The sequence below is a fragment of the Manis javanica genome, chromosome 13 (assembly GCF_040802235.1).
Source record: "Manis javanica isolate MJ-LG chromosome 13, MJ_LKY, whole genome shotgun sequence".
Classification (NCBI taxonomy): domain Eukaryota; kingdom Metazoa; phylum Chordata; class Mammalia; order Pholidota; family Manidae; genus Manis; species Manis javanica.
In genome coordinates, this window is record NC_133168.1 from 73,823,644 (window position 1) to 73,844,923 (window position 21,280).

The following is a 21,280-nucleotide window of genomic DNA, read 5'->3' on the forward strand; positions in this document are numbered from 1 at the left end:
AGTGTGTCCCTCACTGGGCAAGTGTCTACATAACATCTTGTTTCCTCATTGCAAGTTTTTGCAGTAATACCATTGGCTCCATTTCACAGGTGAGAAAACTGAGTCTTACGGAGCTTGGCCGAGATCACAGGGCTAGTCACAGGCTGAGACTGCAGGGGGAGTGGTCTGGCTTTCCACTCCCCATGTGATTCTGCCCTTCCATAGAGCATTTCTCTGGGTCACCCTCCTCCTTAGCCCTGGCTGGCCCTCTCTGTCCAAGGGGCTCAGCTAACTCGCACTGTCACCAGCCTGTCCCCACTGTGGATATTAGCATGAAGATTTTCACTGGAGTGTGTCACCCAGTGATGCCATTTGAAGCACAGCTTCTGCTGATAAGCGTGGGACCATCTGCTTGGCACATCTCAAATATTTTCAGCAGTGGGAGAGCAGCTCTGCTTTCTTCAAGGAAGGGAGGCTGCAGGCATCCGTGGAGGGGATGTCGGGACTGGAGACCCTGCAGGGCGGTGGGGCAGCGGTGCCCCAGGACGTGAAGGGGAAGCTTCCTTGCTACCACCTATGACCTCCCTGAGCAAATGGAGCTAGTGAGTCTGCACCCTGTTTTTTATTGCTCAACTGCCCTGACAACGAGAGTAAGACTTTCTCTCTTCAGAAAGCTATTGCCCGGGCAACTCTTTCCGTGCTGGTTGTTTTATGTCTGTGTGTGTTGGTGAAAGCTCTCTCTCCTGCCTTTGTTTTGTAAAATTTGCTTATTTGCCGGGTTAACTGTCCCCAAGACACTGCTTTTCAACTTCAGGTTGAAACTTCTGTGTTAGCTTTTTCTCTTTGACTCATGACAGGGGCAAGAAAATTAGGATCAGTTCATGGGTCTGATGAAGGACTTGGATGTGTTCCGGGGAGTTTAGTTGGATATTATGAATAAGTAGTTGGGTTTTGAAAGGGTTGTTGCCATTCTCGATTCCTGTGGGAAATGGCTTGACTAGAAGCACTGGGCATGGACAGAGGCAGGCTGGATTGGTTTTTCTCTGCCTTTTCTTAGTGGGTCCCAGCATTGGTACCAGCTTCTGATGCTTTTAAAGTCAGATGTGCAGCCCATGGGCGGCAATGTCGCATTGAAAGGAATCTCCTGTTCAGTACTGATCTTTGATGTGAGTATCTGGGCAATATTTCCCAGGCGGGGTGGGTGGGAGTGATTTAGGGAGAAAGCGTGTATAGGATGTTGTCCAGTTGCTATGTAAGCAACAATGAGAATGTGGTAGCAAGCCTGCCTCTCGAGCAGGGCTTCTCAACCTTGGTGCTGTGACATTTTGGGCCAGATAATTCTTTGCCTTGGGGAGCTGTTGTGTGTATTGTAGGATGTTTAGCACCATCCCTAGCCTTCACCCACTAGATGACAGTAGAATCCTCCTCTCAGCTGTGACAACCCAAATCTCCGGATGTGGACGAAATCATCCCCTGCCCTCCTGTGCCCTGAGACCAGGGCTCTAAGTTGACCGTGCTGTGTACTTGGTGGGAGGGGACAAAGTTCTGCTTCTGTGCAGATGGCTAAGTGTGAGGAAGCTGGGGTGAGGCCTTACCACCGGGACAGATGTGCCCCTGTTCTGCACATTCCCAGCAGCTCCCTCACCTGCCATGGAGATTCCGTCTCACAGATGGGTCTCTGTTTGTCCGGGTTGCTGCACACACACAGGGGACACAGTCTGCCCTCTCCTCTGGAGCTGCACACCCCGCCTGGGGGCCGCGCTCTCTTTCTGGTTGCCGAGGAACAGGAGGTTTCAGATGACCCTCCCTGGAACCCTAGTTTTATTGGCTTTTCTCTTTGCCTTTCCTTTCCCTTCTCCTGCTCTCCCTCCCTCCCTTCTTCCCCTTCCTTCCTTCCTTTTTCTTCTTTCTTTCTTTCTTTCTTTTTTTCTTCTAAGGGTAATCTAAGATCCAGAATCCAGGGCCATGGGGGGACTGTGTCCAACTGGACAGGAATGTGGAAGGGGTGTTTGCTTCTTAGATCTCTAGAGAAAACATTAGCAAGCATCAACGGTAGCACATAAAACTCTCTACCTTCCACCTCAGTGATGCTGACAAAACCACAACTCACTCTGCCTTCTTTGATTCTCTTTGCTTGCCTACCAACTCCACTGTCCATCTATTCCTCTCCCTTTTGTTGAGAGAGAAATGCAGGTAGCGATTTCAAGTAGAAAGTCCACATCCTTAAACATCTATGGAAACCACCATGCTTGTTTCCTCTGCTGATTCATTGTCTCAGTTTGGCATTTCCATGAGACTTCCGTGAAAAGCACTTTTTAATATCTAGCTTTCCTTACAACCTAGCTTTCCAGAAATACATTAAAATGCCAATTATGTGAAACAACTGCCATTCAGAGGGGCTGCACTACTTTGCTTAGAACACACATCTCATTGTCAGTTTAACTAACAGTGTGGCTTCAAGGCAAAGCAGCCCTAGGCGCAGGCAAAAGTCACCTCTGCAGTGTCATTTGGACATGTCAGACCTCTCTTCTCAAGGATCTCTTTTGCATTCAGATGCCACACTGCCTACAGTTCATTTGTTTTTGAAGGAGGGAGGTGGGCATTAAGTATATGGTGTATCTACCTGTAGCCAGCCCAGCTTGCCATGGCTTATGTAAGTTGTTAGAGGCTAAGCAGGTGAGGTCAGCCACATGGGGACAGCCCAGCCAGGGTGAGGATGGTGGGAGTGACATGGCAGGGTGAGGAGGGCATCTTCATGGGAGGTAGAAGGGATAACAGGTTCAGAGCTTCTCCTGGGTGAGGAGTATGTCCTAGGGCAGGGAGCAGGCAAAAGAGGTGAAATATGTGTGTGTGTAAAAAGATATAGATATCAGTGTGTGTATGTATGAGTATACATATGTACTTATATACATACATTCCCTAGCTCTGTCCACTGAGAAGGCCTGGGGAAAGTGACACCCAAAATAGCAATGAGCACTCCCAGCACCCAAATATTGGCTTCTAAATACCCCTATCAACTAAAAGGAACCAGGACTCCTTGGAGAAATGGCTCGTTCTAGGGACTGGTGCAGGGAATGTACAAGATGAATAGTGCCTGATAAAACACCCGTCTGTGGGACTTGGAGGACTAGGAAGCACAGAGCAGCAGGGAAGTCTGACTTCTATTCTGGGCCCGCTGGGGCTGGAGATGTCCAGGTGAGGGTTACAGGGTCTGATATTCTGGGGAGATGTCTGAGTTAGAGCTGAGTATTTGGATTTCATGAGTACTGGTGATTGTTGAACGAGGGATTGGATGAGGCCACCAGGGAGAATCTATAAAGTACGAAAGGAAGAGGGCCAGGAAGGGAGCCCACTGGCCCAAAGGGCAATGTAAGAAGAGCTCCAGAAAGGAGACAGAGAAGAAGCTGTAGGAAGGCAGGAGGAGAGCCCGGGGAAGAAAGCACGTCTAAGCAATGGTGTCTTTTCAGAGATCCCAGTGAGGAGACATAGAGTAGGGTTCCATTGCACACTTGTGTGTGTGTTGGGGCAGGGTGGGTGAGAGTGAGATCAGCTCTTACTCCCTTTCGGAGAACTTGCCTAAAGGCATGATGTGATGAGCGCACCAGCTTATTTCTACTTTTTGTCCTGATGGAAGGATTCACCTGAATTTTAGCCTCTGATATCAGTTGTAGTTACCTGAATGGGTGAAGTATGGTGCCTTTCATCAATAGGCGTGTTTGTCGCTGGTGGTGATGGTGATGGATCTCTCTGTTTCACAGAAGAAGCGGGGACCAGAAGAAACTGAAAACAACTCAGTCCTATTTGTTTTTGTTGTTGTTATGGGTTTGGCAATGGGAAGATGGCACTTTAATAAATAAAAATCCACTCTCTAACAAATAATATCCATCTTTAATAAACAAAAGGTCCATCCTCTGAGGCTTTTAGTAAAGCTATTTCTAACAAGTTGATTATGGTGATGGCTTCTGATGATATTAAGGCCATTATTAAATGTCTCAAAAGTTCTTCTAGCCATGTGCATGGGGGAGTGGACCTCATACCTAACAAACTATTGACAATAACTATTGAAATATCTGTATTTCCTGTTAAGATTACACAGACTATAAAATGAGCCTGTTGTGGTGAGTGTTTTTTCAGTGGATGAGACTTAGTCTTGAGCCCTTGATTGGGGGCGTTCAATTAGGACCTGTGCCAGTTCACTGCACAGAGACGTGTAACTAACTATTGGCAATAACTGGTGTGGGAAGCAGAAATAGTGCCCACATGGACCTGTGCAATCTAGGCACTGGTTCTGACGTTGGTGTTAACTAAATATGTAATCTTTGGCTGCTTGTGAGTTAGCTTCCTTATCAGTAAAATAAAGGGTGGTTTGTGGCATCTACCTTCAAGCTGTAAACCTCCATGATGAACAGAGTACAGGCAGACTTGTAACACTAGGGAAGTGGTTTTATGAAAATGCCAAGCTGCATCCTCTCACATCACTCATAAAATACCCAGTCTCTGGGGAAAAAGAATTTGTAACATGTTACAAAGAATTCCTGCAACCCAATAAAAGGTATGGACAAAGGACATGAAAAAATAATCCACCAAAGAGGAAATACAAGTGACCAGTTGACGTAAAAGAATATCCAAATTCAATAGCTAAAATAAATGCAAATGAAAACAAAGTATCTTTTTATTACCTATTAAACTGGGACTTTTAAACAATGGAGAAGTTGTGGGGGAGAAAAGCATATATATTCTGTGAAAAAGCAATTATGTACCTTGATATCAGTGAAATTGGTAGTTTTTGGCAGACAATTTGTTGATGTTTTAAAATCTTGAAAAATATTTATATCCTATGATCCAGCAATTCCACTTTTAGAAATTTATCCTAGGAAAATAATTAAAAGTGTGCACAAATTTGCATCCAAGAAAGGTCATTACATGTTTTGTTTTTCTAAAAAACAACCGTGAAAAATCAGAAGCAACTGGCACATCAAGGTTAGAGGATTACTCAAAATAAATCATGGAACATCTAAATAGTGACTATTAAAGTTTTTAGAGTGTATTCTGACAAAGAAAATGTTTACAATATGTTGAGTGGGAAAAAAAATACTAGAACAGATTATAAAATGTAATCTCAATTTTAAAAAACAGTGTGATACATTGGAAAAAGACTAAAAGGAAATATACCCCAGAATGTTAAATTAGATTAATTTTGTTTTATTGTGATTTTTTTTTCCTCACTGAATTTTCCAGGAATACATACTGTTTTATAATTAGAAAAAAAAGGCAATGAAAAGATTTTAAATATCTGTATTTCCTGTTAAGATTACACAGACTATAAAATGAGCCTGTTGTGGTGAGCGTTTTTTCAGTGGATGAGACTTAGTCTTGAGCCCTTGATTGGGGGCGTTCAATTAGGACCTGTGCCAGTTCACTGCACAGAGACGTGTAAATGCAGAGCAGCAGCGACCCCATCTGACACTAGCATAGTCACAACTAGAAAGTAATCGAGTCTTTGGAGGAAAAAGTATCCCCTGTAACATCAGGGAATAAGATACCTTCAATTCCTTGAGTAGGAAGCATTAGAGGCAGACTAGATGGAAAACACGGAATAGGCTATAAAAGGCAAAGTCTTCAAAGCAGTGTCAGGCCCGGGCAGAGTGGGAAGCAGTGGGCAGGCAGAACCGAGTGCCCAGCGCCAGGCTCCCCCGAACTGGGTGTGATTGTGGCCTTTCACCTTCTCTCCGGCTTCCCATCAGTGGTCTGTAGAGTAGGGGGTGCTGGGGGGTTGGTTAGACCAGAGGCTTCCAGACTTGCTTTAAGTGAGAGCCCGGCTCAGCTTCCCGTTCGTGGGGACCTGGATCCCTGCCCTGGGCAGCTGGGACACCTGCAGGGCCCAGGGAGGCCAGGCACGCGGCAGCGTGAGTGCTGAGGCCTGTGGCATCGTGCGACGGGGTGCCTCTGATTGGCCCTTGTTTTTCCCCTATGAAACAGGGGCACTAATGCCTTCTTTGTCAGCCTCCCAAGCCAACAGCAGGATCCAGAGCTGCACAAAGGGGGGAAGAGGCCTTGGCCTCCAGAGGCCCTCCCGGGGGCCCGCTCGTGCTTTCACCCCAGGGATTCCTTCGGGAGCAGGAGGAGCCGGGAGGGTGCCCCTGCGGCGCCACCGGCTGTGCTTGCCGGTGACGATGCCCTTGCCCGTTCGGCCTTTTGCCCCCACGGAGGTTCGCGCTGCCGCAGGGCCGTATCGCTGGGCACATCAGGGGCTCGGAGGGTTGTGGGGTGAGCTTTCCTCCCACCCCGGGTCGTTACCGCCAGATAACGTGCATCACCGCAGATGCCACTGACGTCGAAAAATGGAGCTGTAGAAAAAAAATAAATTGCGTCTCTGGGCGGAAAGCCCATGGTGCCGCCGGGCAGAGGACCAGGTGGGGCGCGGCACGGGCCGCAGGGCCGGCTGCCTCCAAGGCACTCCTGCCACCTGCCGGCTCCCTGGAGGGCTGAGGCTTACTTTGGTCCAAGACTGGGAATGTGATTTTTAACGTGTCCGCTTAAATAAAACCCCACTATAACAGGGCAATTTGGAAAGCTAACCTTAGTTTTTAATGAGAATGAGTTTTAATGGGACTTTAATTTGCTTTCCAGTCACACGGGGATCAAAAATCTGCCTCAGTGTGTGATTCTTGAGTTAGCCTCTCACGCTTACAGAACTTTGCACTAGCTTTGATGGCCCCAGGCAGAGGGGGTGTTGTTCTCACTGGGTACCAGAGTGCTTTCTCAGGACCATGGCAATGGGCTTTATTTCTTGGAATAATTTAGTAAGTATTTGCTGAATGCCTGCTGTGTGCCAAGCTCTGGAGATCCAGACATGAACACAGGAAAGTCCTGGCTCCGAGGAGTTTACAGTTTAGTGGCGGTGATAGTATTTGAACTCTACTCCCAGGAGTGCAGAGCTATGCAGGCCACACCAGGGTGGGCAAGGGGAGTGTTAGGAAAGGGGGCATGGCAGCGTGAGAGGCTGGGAAGGGTGGACTGGCAGAGGGCAAGGACACAGGGAGACTCACCTGAGTCGAGGCCAGAGGCACAGGAATGGAAGAGTAGCCTGTGGTCCTGGTGGCTTCTGCACCTGCAGTTTGCAACCAGGCAAATGCACAGGAATGAGTGATGTTCGAAAGATCTCATCTGTGTGCCAATTACTGTTTGTTTCATGAAGTTTATTAAAAACTGCAGGCCCTCCGGAACAGGGCACATACAGGTCACCCACCTCCACACCCGGAATCAGCCTTGGGTGTGTCCCCACTAAGGCTTCCTTTTCCACACGCTGCAAATCAGAATCTTTGCCCTCCTGACTGCTGCCCTGCTGCCCCGATCTCGGTTATTGGCAGCGATCTGCACAGTCCAACAGATGGGCCCCTGACTCCTCCCTGCCCTTCAAGGTCTCTGAGACCTGAGCAGCCCTCTCTGAAATGTCCTGGAAATCCACCCCTTCCTTCAGCCATTATCTGAGTTATCATTTCTCACTAGGGCTATTTCTGCAGCCCCTACTGGTTTCTTTGCTTTGTCCACTATCCGCTCCCATTCAGCCTTTAGACTGTGACCAGGGTGAGCTTTCTGAAACCCAGTTTGGTTTTAGATCCTGAGTCAGAAAGATGTTCTTGTCAGTTTTTTTAAAAATTCTGATTAGGTTCTGATTTTACATTTCTAGTCTTTGGCATGGGTTTGTTATTAAAAGATGAGCGCTTTTGACTTCCTTGTATAGAGTATTTTGGTTTTGTGATGGCTATTAAGCCTGCACAGCCCAGTATGGTAGCCACCAGCCACATGTGGCTACTGAGCATGAGAAATGTGGCTGAAAGTTTGAAGAAAGATGTGCTGTAAGAGTAAAATACATGCAGGATTTTGAAGACTTAATGTGAAAAAAGAATGTAAAATATCTCATTTATATATATACATATACATATACATATATATATGTTTATTTCCCAGTAAATATCTTTAAACTGAAGTATAGTTGACATAATATTGTATTCGTTTCAGGTGTACAACAGTGATTCAACATTTATATACATTACAAAATGCCCACCTCAGTAAACATAGCTTCCATCTGTTGCCATACAAAGTTATTACAATATAATTGACCATATTGCCTATGATTACATGTTGAAATGGTATTTTGAATACAGTGGGTTAAATATGGTGTTAAAATTCCTTTCACCTGTTTCTTTTTAGTTTTTTATATGTGGCTGCTAGAAACTTCAGTTATGCAACCAGCTCACCTTGTATTTCTAGATGGTGCTGCTCAGACCTGCTCACCCCTACTTTCTGTGCTTTCCTCTAAAGCACCTCCACCACCAGCAGCCAAACACCCACCTCTGAAGCACATGCACCCACCTGTGTCACTACGATCCTCCTGGCTGTCTGCACACCTTGGGGCTGCTCTCCCAAATTCCCTGAAGATTTTAGCACTGGCTCAGTCTTGTTTTCTAATAATATTCCTGTGCTCCAGCACTGTTCCCAGTGATTTCAACATCCACGTACATAATTCTTCCAATGCCCTGGCTCTGGGTCCTGCTCACACCTCAGCGGACCTTGTTCCCCCTACCCTCAGCTTTCCCATGGTCGTGCTACACTCATCAGTATCCATACGTCCAGACCACACTGCCACAGTCTATCCCAAGCATCCCATGCTCCAGTCCCTCCCCTCCCATCCCCAGCCTGATTTCCCACTTCTCCATCTTTGGTACACAGACATCGGCAGCACTCTGACACTGAAGCTCTGCAATCGATGGCTCCCATGGCCTGGTCGCTGTCCTCTCTCTCATGACCTCACCGTCTCCCAACCCCATTGAATTCCCTAGCCCAGCACCACAGCCATTGCCTACCATGTGCTATAATTCTATTGGCCCCCACTTTGCTGCACCCAGACTGCTAATACCCCAACCCTGGGTAAATCCAACTCCCCTGTTTTGCTGTGCCCACATCTTGGCGCCGAACTACAGCTGCATTCTTAAATCTTGAGCATCAGCCTAGGCAGGCTCTGATTTTGCCAAGCAATCCCACTCTTCGTATATTTCTGTTGTCCTTCCCTCTTTCACCTGATTATTTCACAACCTGCCCTTTCTCTCTAAATCCTCTACCTCTCCTCACTTTTAGCTGATGACCTGCCTTACTTTGCTGGAAAAAGAAGACACTGCATTCAGAAGAGAACTTTTAACTTCTAACACTTCTGCTGTCACTCTGTCTACCTAGCTGCATCTTTAACCACATGCTCTGCTTCCTTCTGTTCCCAGGAATAAATTATGCTACCAGCGAAGACCAGCAATTCCACCAAGCTATAGACATAAGTCATGAACCATTCACTGTTTTCTCTCTACTGGAAAATTCTTACCAGCTAAACAACTCTCCTGTAACCCACAGCCCTGTCCAGTCACTGCTGTACTTCTGCTTGAATTTACAGGCAATGTCCTCAAAAGGGTTGTCTGTTCTCACGTCTTCACTTACTCTCCTTCCATCCTCTCTGGAATCCACTGGTTTATCAAGCTTTCATTTTCTTCTCTACCGAATCTGCTCTGATCCAGGTCAATGATGATGTTAATGGTCCATTTCCGGTTCTCATCCACCCTGAACAGGCAGCTGAAGTTAGCACAGCCAATCACACTCCCTCCTTCTTGAAACACCTTCTTTGCTTCCTGGTCACCCTCTCCCTTGGCTGTCCCCTACCTCTCTGTCAGGTCCTTCTTGCTTTCTTTGCTTCTTTCTCCTCCCCTGGACTCTAAACTTTGAAGTGCCCCAAGGCTCAGTCCTTGAACTTCTTGTCCTTCTTTGTCACCCATATTTCATAGATAATCTCATTCAGCCTCATGATTTAAAATTCCACCTTTTGTGTACCTCCTCCATCTGCCCCCCCAGCTCCTGACACTACTAGACATCTCCATTTGGTGGCTGCATAGGCTTTCAAACTCCTATGCTTCCTCCTAGCCTGCTGCACCTGTACCCTGTCTATTCAGCAAATGCCTGAAGCCTTATTCTTTCTACAATAACATATGTCTCATCCATCAGCAAATCGAATTGCATCCCACATCCAACCACATCTTATCACCTCCACAACCACATTCTGGTCTGGGCCACACTCCATGCTTTACTGTTCTCTGTGGCACTTGTTGGGAGCTGGCAGTTTATTTGTTGTTATTGTTATTTGCTCACTGACTACCTTCCCACTGGAATACAAACCCTAAGAGGTCGGTGCTTTATCTGTTTCATTCACTGCTATATTCCAGTGCCTAGAACAGCGCCTGGCATGAAGGGGGCACTGAATAAATATTTGGTGGGTGAATTTGGGGAACATGGCTGTCTTTCCCACAAACTTCTAACAAGGGCTGCTGTCTTGAGCAGGTCCTCGGTCAGCCGTGCCATGGTGTTGCGAATTCTGGTCCAGGTGTTGTGCTCCTGAGGGTACTGGGGCCTATATCTATAGGCATATATCTATATATTAGATGAAAAATATTCCATCTAACTATGAAATGAAAGGAGAAGCTGCCCCATTGAAAATAATTTGCAGTATCTCATCAGAACAGCTGAGGAAGTTTGCTGGGGGTGGGGGTAGAGGGGCAGGGTGGTGGGGGCAGGACCTCCCGGCTCCCATCACACCACTGGCAGGAGGCCACCCTTTTCACTCACCCACCTGCTAGTCCAGGTTTTAGGCACAGCTGAGCTGAGATCAAAACTCAGAGCGCTGCCAGGGCTGTGGTTCTACCAGTGCAGTCCTGGAAACTTCTAATGTCACCCCAGATATTCAGGCTCCTCAAAGTGCCACATCTGTGTTCTGCTCTGCATCAGGTGAGCTCGTAAGGAAAAGGCAGATACTTACTAATTAAAAGTATTGTTTTGATTAACTTCCAAAAGATTAATTATTGTGCACAGATAGGGGCCCTGGTCTGCAAGAATGAAATTCAAAATCAAAGAACAATATTTTGCCACCACCCAACAAACAACCCCCACAAAAACTTAACATCAACAAAGTCAAGGACACGTTGGGGTTGGAACAAGAGGAATGATCACCAGCTGCCTCCTTTTCCTTCCTCCAGTGGGGAAGTAGCTTATGAATATTTGTTACATAACAGAAAGAGGCTGGGGACTGTGCGTATATTTATTTTGCAATGCGTAAAGTATGAGAATCTTCCTTTGCGTCTCAAATATTTATCATTTCTATTGGTTTCAGTTTAGTGCTTTGTTTACAGTCTGTCAGTAGTGTTTTCCTGCATGGTCTGGCCTGTGCGGAAGTGAATGCATCTGTTACTCAGAGTTGGTCTGCATGGCACCCCTAGTCTGAGGAGGTGCCCAGCTTTGTCACAGATATTGAGGCCACATAAAATAAATACCTTCTAATTGTTCACACTTTCAAAAATATTGGTACACTATTGAACACCATTTTGCTCATGATTGCCTCTCATTTACCCATTGTCTGTGGCACTTTCTGCATTAGAAAATATCAACAACAACATTGCCCAAACATGTGTCTTCTCATCACATTTTAATGCAGTTAACCTGGTTCCTCAGGCCAGGTGACAGAGGCACAGAAGATGAAATGATTTTCCACATGCCATTCCAAAATCTTGGGCCAGACTGGAAACATACCCCAGGAATGCTGACCCTCCCGCTTTGCCTGACCACGTCTCGCGTTGAGCCACAGCAAATAACAACACAGGATTAAAGGCTGTTGCGGGATCAGCAAGCCATTAAGTTGGTTCTCTTTTCTGTTTGATTTTATAATCATTAGAAGGAGAAGTTTACAGTCTATTAAACACCTTTTAAAAATAACATGATAGCTACAATCCATAGCTGAAATTCCACCTTTTACTCCAATGCATCAATTTTCTTTTTCTTTTTTTTTTTTTCTTTTTTTTTTTTTCACTTAGTTACAGAAAATTACGTGAAGAGCCCCAGCCTGAGGCTTCCTCATGGATGAGCTGAACGTGACAACTTTGGTCCTTGAGCCCACGAACGCCTCGGCCGTCCGGAACCCGTCCACTGGGGGCACGCGCCAGGGAATCCCAGCTGTGCACTGGGCCATCCTGAGCATTTCTCCCCTGGGCTTTGCTGAGAATGGAGTCCTCCTCTGGTTCCTCTGCTTCCGGATGAGAAGAAATCCCTTCACAGTGTACATCACGCACCTGTCCATCGCGGACATCTCGTTACTTTTTTGTATTTTTATTCTGTCTGTTGACTACACTTTAGATCATGAGCTCTCTTCCAGCTATTATTACACAATTGTCACATTATCGGTGACATTTCTGTTTGGCTACAACACAGGCCTCTACCTGCTGACAGCCATTAGTGTGGAAAGGTGCCTGTCGGTCCTGTACCCCATCTGGTATCGATGTCGTCGCCCCAAGCATCAGTCGGCATCAGTCTGCGTGCTCCTGTGGGCACTTTCTTGCATGGTGACCACCATGGAGTATGTCATGTGCATTGACACTGAAGGGCGCGGTCCCTCTCGAAGTGACTGCAGGGCAGTGATCATCTTTATAGCCATTCTGAGCTTCCTGGTCTTCACTCCACTCATGCTGGTGTCCAGCACCATCCTGGTGGTTAAGATCCGAAAGAACACGTGGGCGTCCCGGTCCTCGAAGCTCTACCGAGTCATCCCGGCCACCATCATCACATTCCTCGTCTTCGCCATGCCCATGAGGCTCCTCTACCTGCTCTGCTACGAGTACTGGTCCACGCTCGGGAACATGCACCACATTTCTCTTCTCTTCTCCACCATTAATAGCAGTGCCAACCCTTTCATTTACTTCTTTGTGGGCAGCAGTAGGAAGAAACGGTTCAAGGAGTCCTTAAAAGTGGTTCTGACCAGGGCTTTCAAAGATGAAATGCAACCCAGGCGCCAGGAAGACAATGGTAACACCATCACGATTGAGACTGTCGTCTGAGGACGCGGAGAGAAACAGTGGACAAAAATGGTGGGGCACAGATGATCTGTAGCGTGTGCTTGGAGCACGACTTAAGGGTCTCCTAAATATCATACAGAAGGACACCCCACCCCGTATGCATGGGATACTAATCAATGATGCGATTGTTCTCCTGCACTGCGTCTTCTGGAAATGCCTAAACATATGTTGGACCTCTGTCGTTTCTGTACCTATCACAAACACTCCTGTTCTTTCTCAGCTCTTCTGGCAGCATCTGAACCATAAACATGAACATGGTTCCTACCATGAACCATGACAGTTACTCTAGCAGGAAGGTTTGCGGAGGTGTACAGGGAAGGTAGCGAAAATATTTCTTGGAACTTGAGGAGACAGAGCTGTGTACCAGGAGCAGCATGCGTTTGGAAGTCAGGTCAACTCTGTCATTTGCTGCCTGTGTGACATCAGGCAAGTGGCTTAACTTCTCAGCACCTCATTTCCTCACTTATAAAATGTTTAATTGCAATAGTCCATTCCTTCCGGGCTTGTGGTGAGGATGAAAAGGGAAGCTGAGGTGTGTGTAGCTCTGGGCACATTGTCGACAGTGACCATCAGCCTCGCCTCACTCCTTTAATTGGAAGAAGAAACACATATTTCTGTTTTGTAAAGCACACACATACAAACACACACACAGCTCTATCATGTACAAATATTGTTACATGTTTTTAAGTGTTGAATGTACGTGTACCGAAGTCTTTGTCCCTGCAGAGTGAAAGCGTTTCACCACACCTCTATTGAAAACATCTGCAGTGTTACACCACCCAGCCACATGTTAGGGCACTATTTCAGGTCGCAAAGAAAAACGTAAGGCCTCTAGTTTCTCATGGCTTCCCTGCCCTCTGTGGGAAAGCTTGATGCAATGAGAGCCTGCTTTGAAATCCTTTGTTTGATAGAAATTGTCATGAATGGGACTTAATTCATGAGTTCGTGAGGGTGATAGTATTTTGGGGGCCCCCACCCCCATAAACCTAGGTTGTAGGTTATTGATGGCCACACATCCTCACCTGCAGCCAGGTATAGGCTTCTGCCACCCCCAACCCCCAGCCTCCCCTACCCCAGCGTTTCTTTGGGTCATTCCTGGGAGGAGGCTCAGCGGGAGGGGCTGATGGCCACATCCTAAAGGGAGCCCAACGTTCTTCCCAAAATGGATCTTTGAGGATGTCCTCAGGAGCTTAGTGCTGTGCTGCTTGACTGCCAGGACTTCAGGCAGCACGTCCCAGGTTTGAGCTGGGAAGCCTGTCGTGGCTACATGGCCCTGTTTAATTCCCTTCTGCCCTTTCCAGGTGCCCCATGACCAGCTTGTTCATGCCCGTAAAAGGGCCCCTTAGTGTTTATTCTAACTGTCTCCAATGGGTCAGAGAAGCCGTGAGCAAAAAGGTTCTTTGTCGCCACCTGTCTCCTGTCTGTCCTCTATCGGTCACTGTAACCACGGGGCAGCTCCGTGGTGGGGAGGGGTGTGGGTCTCCCCACCCCTCCACGCTCGGATCAGCGGCTTTAAGTGGGTGCTGACATCTGATTCAGAATCGAGGCAGCTTGCTTTCGGAAGCCCAGATGGGTGTGGAGTGATGACATTTAGAATGATCTTGTTTTCTATTGAAATCTTTCCCGGGAACGGACAGGATGAGAGATCAGACAGCCCTCCTCTTGTTTCCTATCGTCGGCAATGCTCGGCCGCCCCGGGGGGTGGGGGAAAAGGATCAACCCTACGTTGTCTCAAAGGGACCTGGGTCTGGAAGAGAACCTAAAGGCTCTTAGGAACACGGAATTTTCACGCAAGGCAAATACAGTAAACTGGTGGGAAGCCTCCATTTATTGCCTCTCTGCACATAAAATGGGGAAATTGAAAGTGCTACTAAATGAAATTCTTCTAACCCTTAAAGGAGTCAGGTCTTGCAAAGAGACAGTTTGACACATCTCTCTCCCTTTACCTAAACCCATCCCCAGAAGTGAACTATAAGGTTGGAACTAAAACAAGAAGATTAAAGTAAATATGCAGACTGGATAACGCACACCCTGGGAACATTTAGACCCACTTGCCCGAGTCATCATGCATTAGGGGGCACCATTTCTGAGAATTCCCTGGGCACAGGGGGAGGCCATTTGGGTATAAAGTCTGTGCTTGACCAAGGGGACCAGCATTCACGGGAGGCCTTCTCTGCCAAACTGCACGGTGTGAACAAGGCCCAGATGAGCAAGCTGCGGCCACTGTGGTCTAGACTAGCAGAGGAAGCTGCACACGTGTACCCGCAGCTCCAAGCTGTGCACAAAGCAATGTCAGGACGCGGTGATAAACAGTCGTGTGGCAGTCAGCAGGAAGGTGAGATCGTGTCTTTCTTAGGAAAAGGGAATGGTTCATGGAGGTGCCCTTTGGTTGCTGATAGGTAGGGGCTCAAGGGACTGAGAGGGGAGGGAGAGGATTCCAGGTAGGGAGCAGGTGTGAGTGGGGGGCATGGCCACGTGGGAGAAGCAAGGCCAGGCACTGTCCCCTTTTCGGATTTGCTGGGGAAGTGGGCCCTGGCGGCTCCTGGGGCCCTGCTCACCACCCCCCATCTCTCTGTTGCTGTTATCTTTGGCCTTCTGGCCTCACATTCCTCAAGCTCCTTGGGATTGAGCCTGCAGGCCTACTCTCCCGTCTGTGCCGTCTCCCAGCCCTGCTGTGGGTGGTGTTCGGCTTCCTACTGGCCTCTGTCTCTGCATCAATGCAAGTGGCTCTCAGCTCCTCTCCTTTCTGAGCAATGCTCTGAGCCTCATTGCAACACGACCAATCTACTTCTGAAAATGACAATCCCAAGGCCCCACCATCTGCCCCTGCTCTCCTGTCCTTCCCATCGGTCACTCACTCCCACCACTCTGGATTTCTGCACGAGGACCTCTTGTCTCTACCATTGATAATGTATGAATCATTTGCCGCATGTACATGTCCCCCTGCGTCATCTGTGTCCCTGTGGGCCCAAACCTCTGGTGCCCTTGCTGTGCAGGGAGTGCCCTGTGGTCAGAGTGGGCCATACAGAGTCAGTCCCAACCGCCGGTGCCTCCTGCTGGCCCATGAGCCTCTTCCCCAGGCCTCTTGTCAGTCTCCCATCGGCCTTTGCTCTCCTCACTACCTGGCTTCATGGTCTCCGAACAACACCAGGGCCTTAGGCACCAGCTCTCAGCAACTCTTCCAGAATGACGCCTCAACCTGCTCCTTCTCTCCTTTTCTCTGATCTGCCGATTTCTCTCCTTTTCCAATATTTCGTGTCCACCAGCCTTCCAGACGACAATCTTATTCCAGTATTAGCAAACAAAGTGTTTTTGCTTCTAGGTAAAAAAAAGCCAAGTCCTTGCAGTGTTTTCCAAGGTTCTCTGCGATCGGCTACTCCTGACACTATCGGGCTAGGGTGGCCCAGTCTCCAGCCTCACCACCTCCTTGCAGTTCTTTGAAAAGGCCAAGCACACTCCTCTGGGCCTTTCCCTTGGCTGTTCCTTCCCCCTGCGATGACCTGCCCCAAGTCTCTGCTCCCCTCCCTCCTGCCCGGGGCTGTGGAGGGCTCCCCTGCCACCCACACACAGCTACCCCTCTGCTCGCTGTGCCCCCCTTGTCACCACCATCGTGTGCCACATGGATGTGCTTGTTTGTCATTCCAGGGGACACACTCCTGGGGGCTGCCTGTGCTCTGGCTGTGGCCGCAGGAGGGCCAAGGAGGTGGAGGCCCTGCTCCCGCCACAGAGGTTCCCCCCCAACCCTGCCACAGGCTCCAGCTGCCCCTTAGTGCAGCCAGTCACACAGGAAGGCCGTTCCCCACGGCCCGCTCAGCGCCTTCCCATCTCCCCCACTCACCGGCAGCCTTCCGCAAGGCTCTGCCGTGCTCCCGGTCCACGCTGTCTTGGGCTCCGTCCCGATGCACCCCTCCACACTGGCCGGCTGGCATGCCACCTGGCTGCCATGCTGCTATGTCAGAATGGGCCAGAGGAATATGAGCGACTTGCCCTTGCCACCCCAGTGGGCTCTGTTCTACCTATTCCTTTTGTGGCCTTTCACATGCTGACCATACTCCTAGTGAAAACATCTCTGTTCTTGTTGGCCGCAAGCCACATTCCCCTTCAGCTCTCATTTTCTGTCCTAGCTTCCCTATTCCAGCTCTGTCATCTCCCCACTGTCCTTCCTGGCTGCTCCCTCAAGTGGCTGTGTTTTCCTCCATCTGGTGGCTGGGTTTGCACACCCTCCCTGGGCATCCTGAGCTATCAGCGCCCATGTATTTCTGGGCATCAGCACCCATGTCTTTCTGACCCGCACGTCTGCACTGAGTGGTCAGATGCGCGGCTGGTCTCCTGTCCTGTGCATCTGACCGCCTACGGGTCACTGGGCTTGATGTCCTGCAAACACTTCCTGTGCCACCTGCCCGTTTTCCTGCCATTCCTCCTATGTTCCTTCTTTGCTGAATGACACATGAACCACCCTGTCACCAAGTGATGCTATTCCCTTTGTGTAGATTGCCCTTCCCTCGTTTTAGTCCAGCAAATTCTATATGTCCCTCCACACCCAGCTCATCCACCAGCCACTCGGAGTGGCTTCCTGGAACCCAAGTCCCTGGTTGGCCATTCACACCTTGGCTTTCCCAGTCTTGCACCATCTCATTCCCGTCCTCAGGCTCAGCTGATGGCTTGCTTCCCCTTTCACAAGAGTAGAAGCAATAAGAAATCCACACCTGACCAAGGCTGCATCTGCTGGTCCACCTACATCCCTCTGTGCACAGGCTTCTCCCTTCTTACTCCGGGAGAGTGCACCATGCCCCCGGCTAAGGCGGCCCCACACCCGTGTCCCAGCTGCCTTCCCCAGTGACCTGCCCAAGGACTTTTCTCCAGCAAATCTCCCCTCTTTGTCCTGAATCATCGATTTCAGCCCCAGCCAAGAGCAGAGAGATTTCCAGAAAGCCGGATAGGGGAGGTTTGCTGAACTGCTTCATGGGCCTGGATTAGCATGCCCCTGCCACTTGCGCCCCTTGTTTTTCTGTAGAAAACATCTCGTACACTGAGAGGGCTGTCCCCTGTCACACTGTCCCTTCCCAGTGGGGACACAGATGACCTCAGAATGGCCAACTTCCTCCCTGGGGTTGTGTGAGGAGCACCAGGCAGATGTGTTACGGGATTCCTACAATTTCACCACCTCTAAAATAATTCATTTAGGCTAAATTCTGAGTTTTCACTCAACTCCTTGTACAATACAGGCTTTCCTGGGAGGGCAGGCACATCAGGTCACAGGTAACCCTTTCCTCCCGGCGAGGAGTGATCCTTGACCCCTTGATGCCACATGCAGGAACTTCTTTTCTTTCAGTGTCGTATTTGACTCAGTAGTACAAGGTTGAGTGGAGAATAAAAATCCTCAAAACATGCAAACATGAATTACCAAATGTGTCCCATTTAAACTGGTTTCCACCAAGTCTGCCACCCTGCTGGCAAGATACTGAGAATTCCATGAAGTGCTGATATAACACCCCAAATGGCTGACCAAAGAACCTGGGGGCAGAGTCAGACCTGTTAGTAGTTGGACTGGAGGGAAATAAAGAATGATGATGGCATGCGAGCTTCCAAAAAGAAAGGTTTTATTATCCAACAGTTGAGGAAAGCTCTTGAGGAAACTGCTAAAGTCCTCAGGTATTACTGTAAAAATTAGTAACCATGAAGTAAAGGATGTCATTATACAATTTTTGGCAGAAAAAAATACCCTCAGAGTTATTAACTCTTTTCAGTGATTTAAAACAACAAGATACTGTCATTTCTCTAGCTTCTAGGGGTTGACTGAGCTCGTCTGGGTGCTTCTTATTTGGGGTCCCTCACGGTTTCTGCTGGAAGACCTGAAGGCCGGACTGAGTGGGGCATGCACGATGGCACACTCACTTAGGTGACTGGTGGCTGTGGGTGCAGCTGCCGAGGTCGTCCAGATCCTACACTTGGCTCTTGTTATGGCTAGAGTTTCTCACAACATAGAAACAGTTTTTTGAAAGGAATCCTCCTGGGAATGCGCTTTTTCAAGAGACCAAAAATCAACTACTGATCTCTCACTTATTTAAATGGATTGCCACATGGTTGAAGTTACAAGTTTTTCCCCCTTGTTTTATTGGGATATAATTGACATATGATATTGTACTTTTAGGAGTGCAGTATTACAATAAGTTTTGATAAAGGCAAAGCTAAGCTTTCTTTTCAGGATTTGCTATGAAATCTTGGTCCTCATTTTGACAAGATTCCCTTTTAAAGAATTCTTGCTAAAACTCATCATCCTGGGATAAGAAGATTCTCTTGCATTAACTGTTGTTTTTAAATGTATCCATATGAATGTTAACATGAAGGGTTGAGTTATCAAAGCAGAGCCAGTGTGAATTGTCAATCTATCCAACAAGAAGCTAGTGATTCAAATGGTACAGGCAAATACAGGCACAAATTCAGTATTCTTTTCCAGAGAAGCCCAAAACTGAGGTACAGTTCCTCAGATATCCCCTCCTCCTGCATGAGACCGCACTTCAATTTCAGAGTGATTGATGAATTTTGAGCCATGCAGATAGACATCTTATTTTCAAAGGAAGGTGTTTAGATTTGGGGCCCCTCCGTTTTGTGTTGTGTTAATTACACACAGAGAGAATGTGTATGTGACTGGTTCCCCCTCTCCAGTCTTCTGTGCCCCATGTATAAATTCAAATTTATCTGCAATAACCAATCTTGACAGATCAGCTATATCCTGCTGGAAGTAGAACTAGTTCCCTGTGTATAACAGTTTGACAGAGCAGTCTGATTGTCTGCTCCTTTGCAAGGAGCATCGGTTGAGGTCATTCATCCCTTGGGGCACTTCCTGTAGGTTACAGGCCTGCTGCTAATACCTCAGCCAACAAGACTACATACCTGAGGTAGAGGCCTGTCTTACTACTAGGGGAGCAGAGAAAAGGATATTGCCCTTGGCATGAGAAGACTAGGGCTAAAAACCTGACTCTTGCACTTATTAGTTGTGTAAGAGTCTGACAAGTTAATCTTGCTGATCTGTAGTTATCATACTGAGTGATTTAGTGGGAGTTCCCCCCAAGGCAGATCCTGAGGCAAGGATTTGGTGCAAGGAATTTATTTAAGAGGTCTCCTGAGGATCAGGGGAGGAATGGGGAATTTGAACAGGGAAGGGAGAAAGCCAGTGTAAGGTGAATTAGTGAGAACAGGGCCCAAGGACAGTGGAGAGTCTCTGAGAATCACATCTAGTCCACCTTGGAGGTGCCCTCCTGGAGGGGTGCTGAGCCACCACCTTCTCCCCCTCATAGGTGAAGGTCACTCCTGCAACTCCCAGCTCTTCTGCGTGTGACCTGTGGCCAGGGGGAGCAGGCTTGGTGGCAAGCCCACCCTGAGGTGCAGTGTCCCGGGAGCCACGGGCAGGTGCGGGATCTGCCTGCAGGTGACCTCAGCGTCCGCTCCAATAGGATAAAAATCACCTGCCTCACAAAGGAGATGTGCCAGGCAACGTAATGTATGTGAAACTGTGTAAACTGGGAAGCATCCATCAGAAGTTAGTTATTCCTAAGTGCTAAGTGAGAGAAGCCAGGCATACAAGGACGAATACTGTGTGATTGCACTTACATGAGGGGCCTGGAGCGATCACACTCCTAGAGACATAAAGGAGGATGTTGCTGGGGCTGGGGGAGGGGAAGAGGGGAGGCAGTGTTTAATGGGGATACAGTTTCTGCTTGAGAAGATGAAAAAGTTCTGGGGATGGACAGTGGGGACGGCTGCACAGCAGTGTGAACGTGTTTCATGCCACTGAGCTGTCCACTTAGCAATGGTTTTTAAAAAGGTAAATTTTATATTATGTATATTTTTATCACAAAAAACCCAATTAGTTCTTATACTCTGAAGGTGCTTGACAGGCCCAGGATGGGCACCAAGGTAACAGTGCTGGTGACAAAGCATGGGACAAATTGCCACGGCCACTCCCAGCGCACAGCCCTGGCACTACGTCCAGTGATGGTGCAGAGACATGAGGCTAATGAGACAACACAGCTCAGAATCTGTATCTTCGAATGAGTGTAATCTCCTCTGAAGCAGTCCCAGAGGATCGCAATGAAGCCAGAGGGGCAGACAGTAACTCTCTGGGGCTTTGCGGGCCATACTGTTGGTATTGCAATGACTCAACTCCGCCATATTTTGTGCGAAAGCAGCCATAGACAATGCGTAAATGAATAAGCATGGCTGTGTTCAAGTAAAACATTACTTACGGATATGAAAATGAAATCTCATGTAATTTTCATGTGTCATAAAAATTCTCCTTTATTTTGTCTTCAACCATTTAAAAATGTAAAAAACTTTCTTAGTTTACTGGCTGTACAAAAACAAGT

General features: G+C 48.0%; 1 protein-coding gene across 1 annotated transcript; it reads left to right on the top strand.

Moving 5' to 3' along the window:
- Positions 1–424: 424 nt before the first annotated feature.
- On the top strand, positions 425–17,991 carry MAS1 (MAS1 proto-oncogene, G protein-coupled receptor). The gene is made up of 2 exons (XM_017679885.3): positions 425–581; positions 11,880–17,991. Exon 2 carries the CDS (start codon positions 11,922–11,924, stop codon positions 12,894–12,896), a length of 975 nt encoding a protein of 324 aa, XP_017535374.3. The 5' UTR covers positions 425–581; positions 11,880–11,921; the 3' UTR covers positions 12,897–17,991.
- The last annotated feature ends 3,289 nt before the right edge of the window (positions 17,992–21,280 follow it).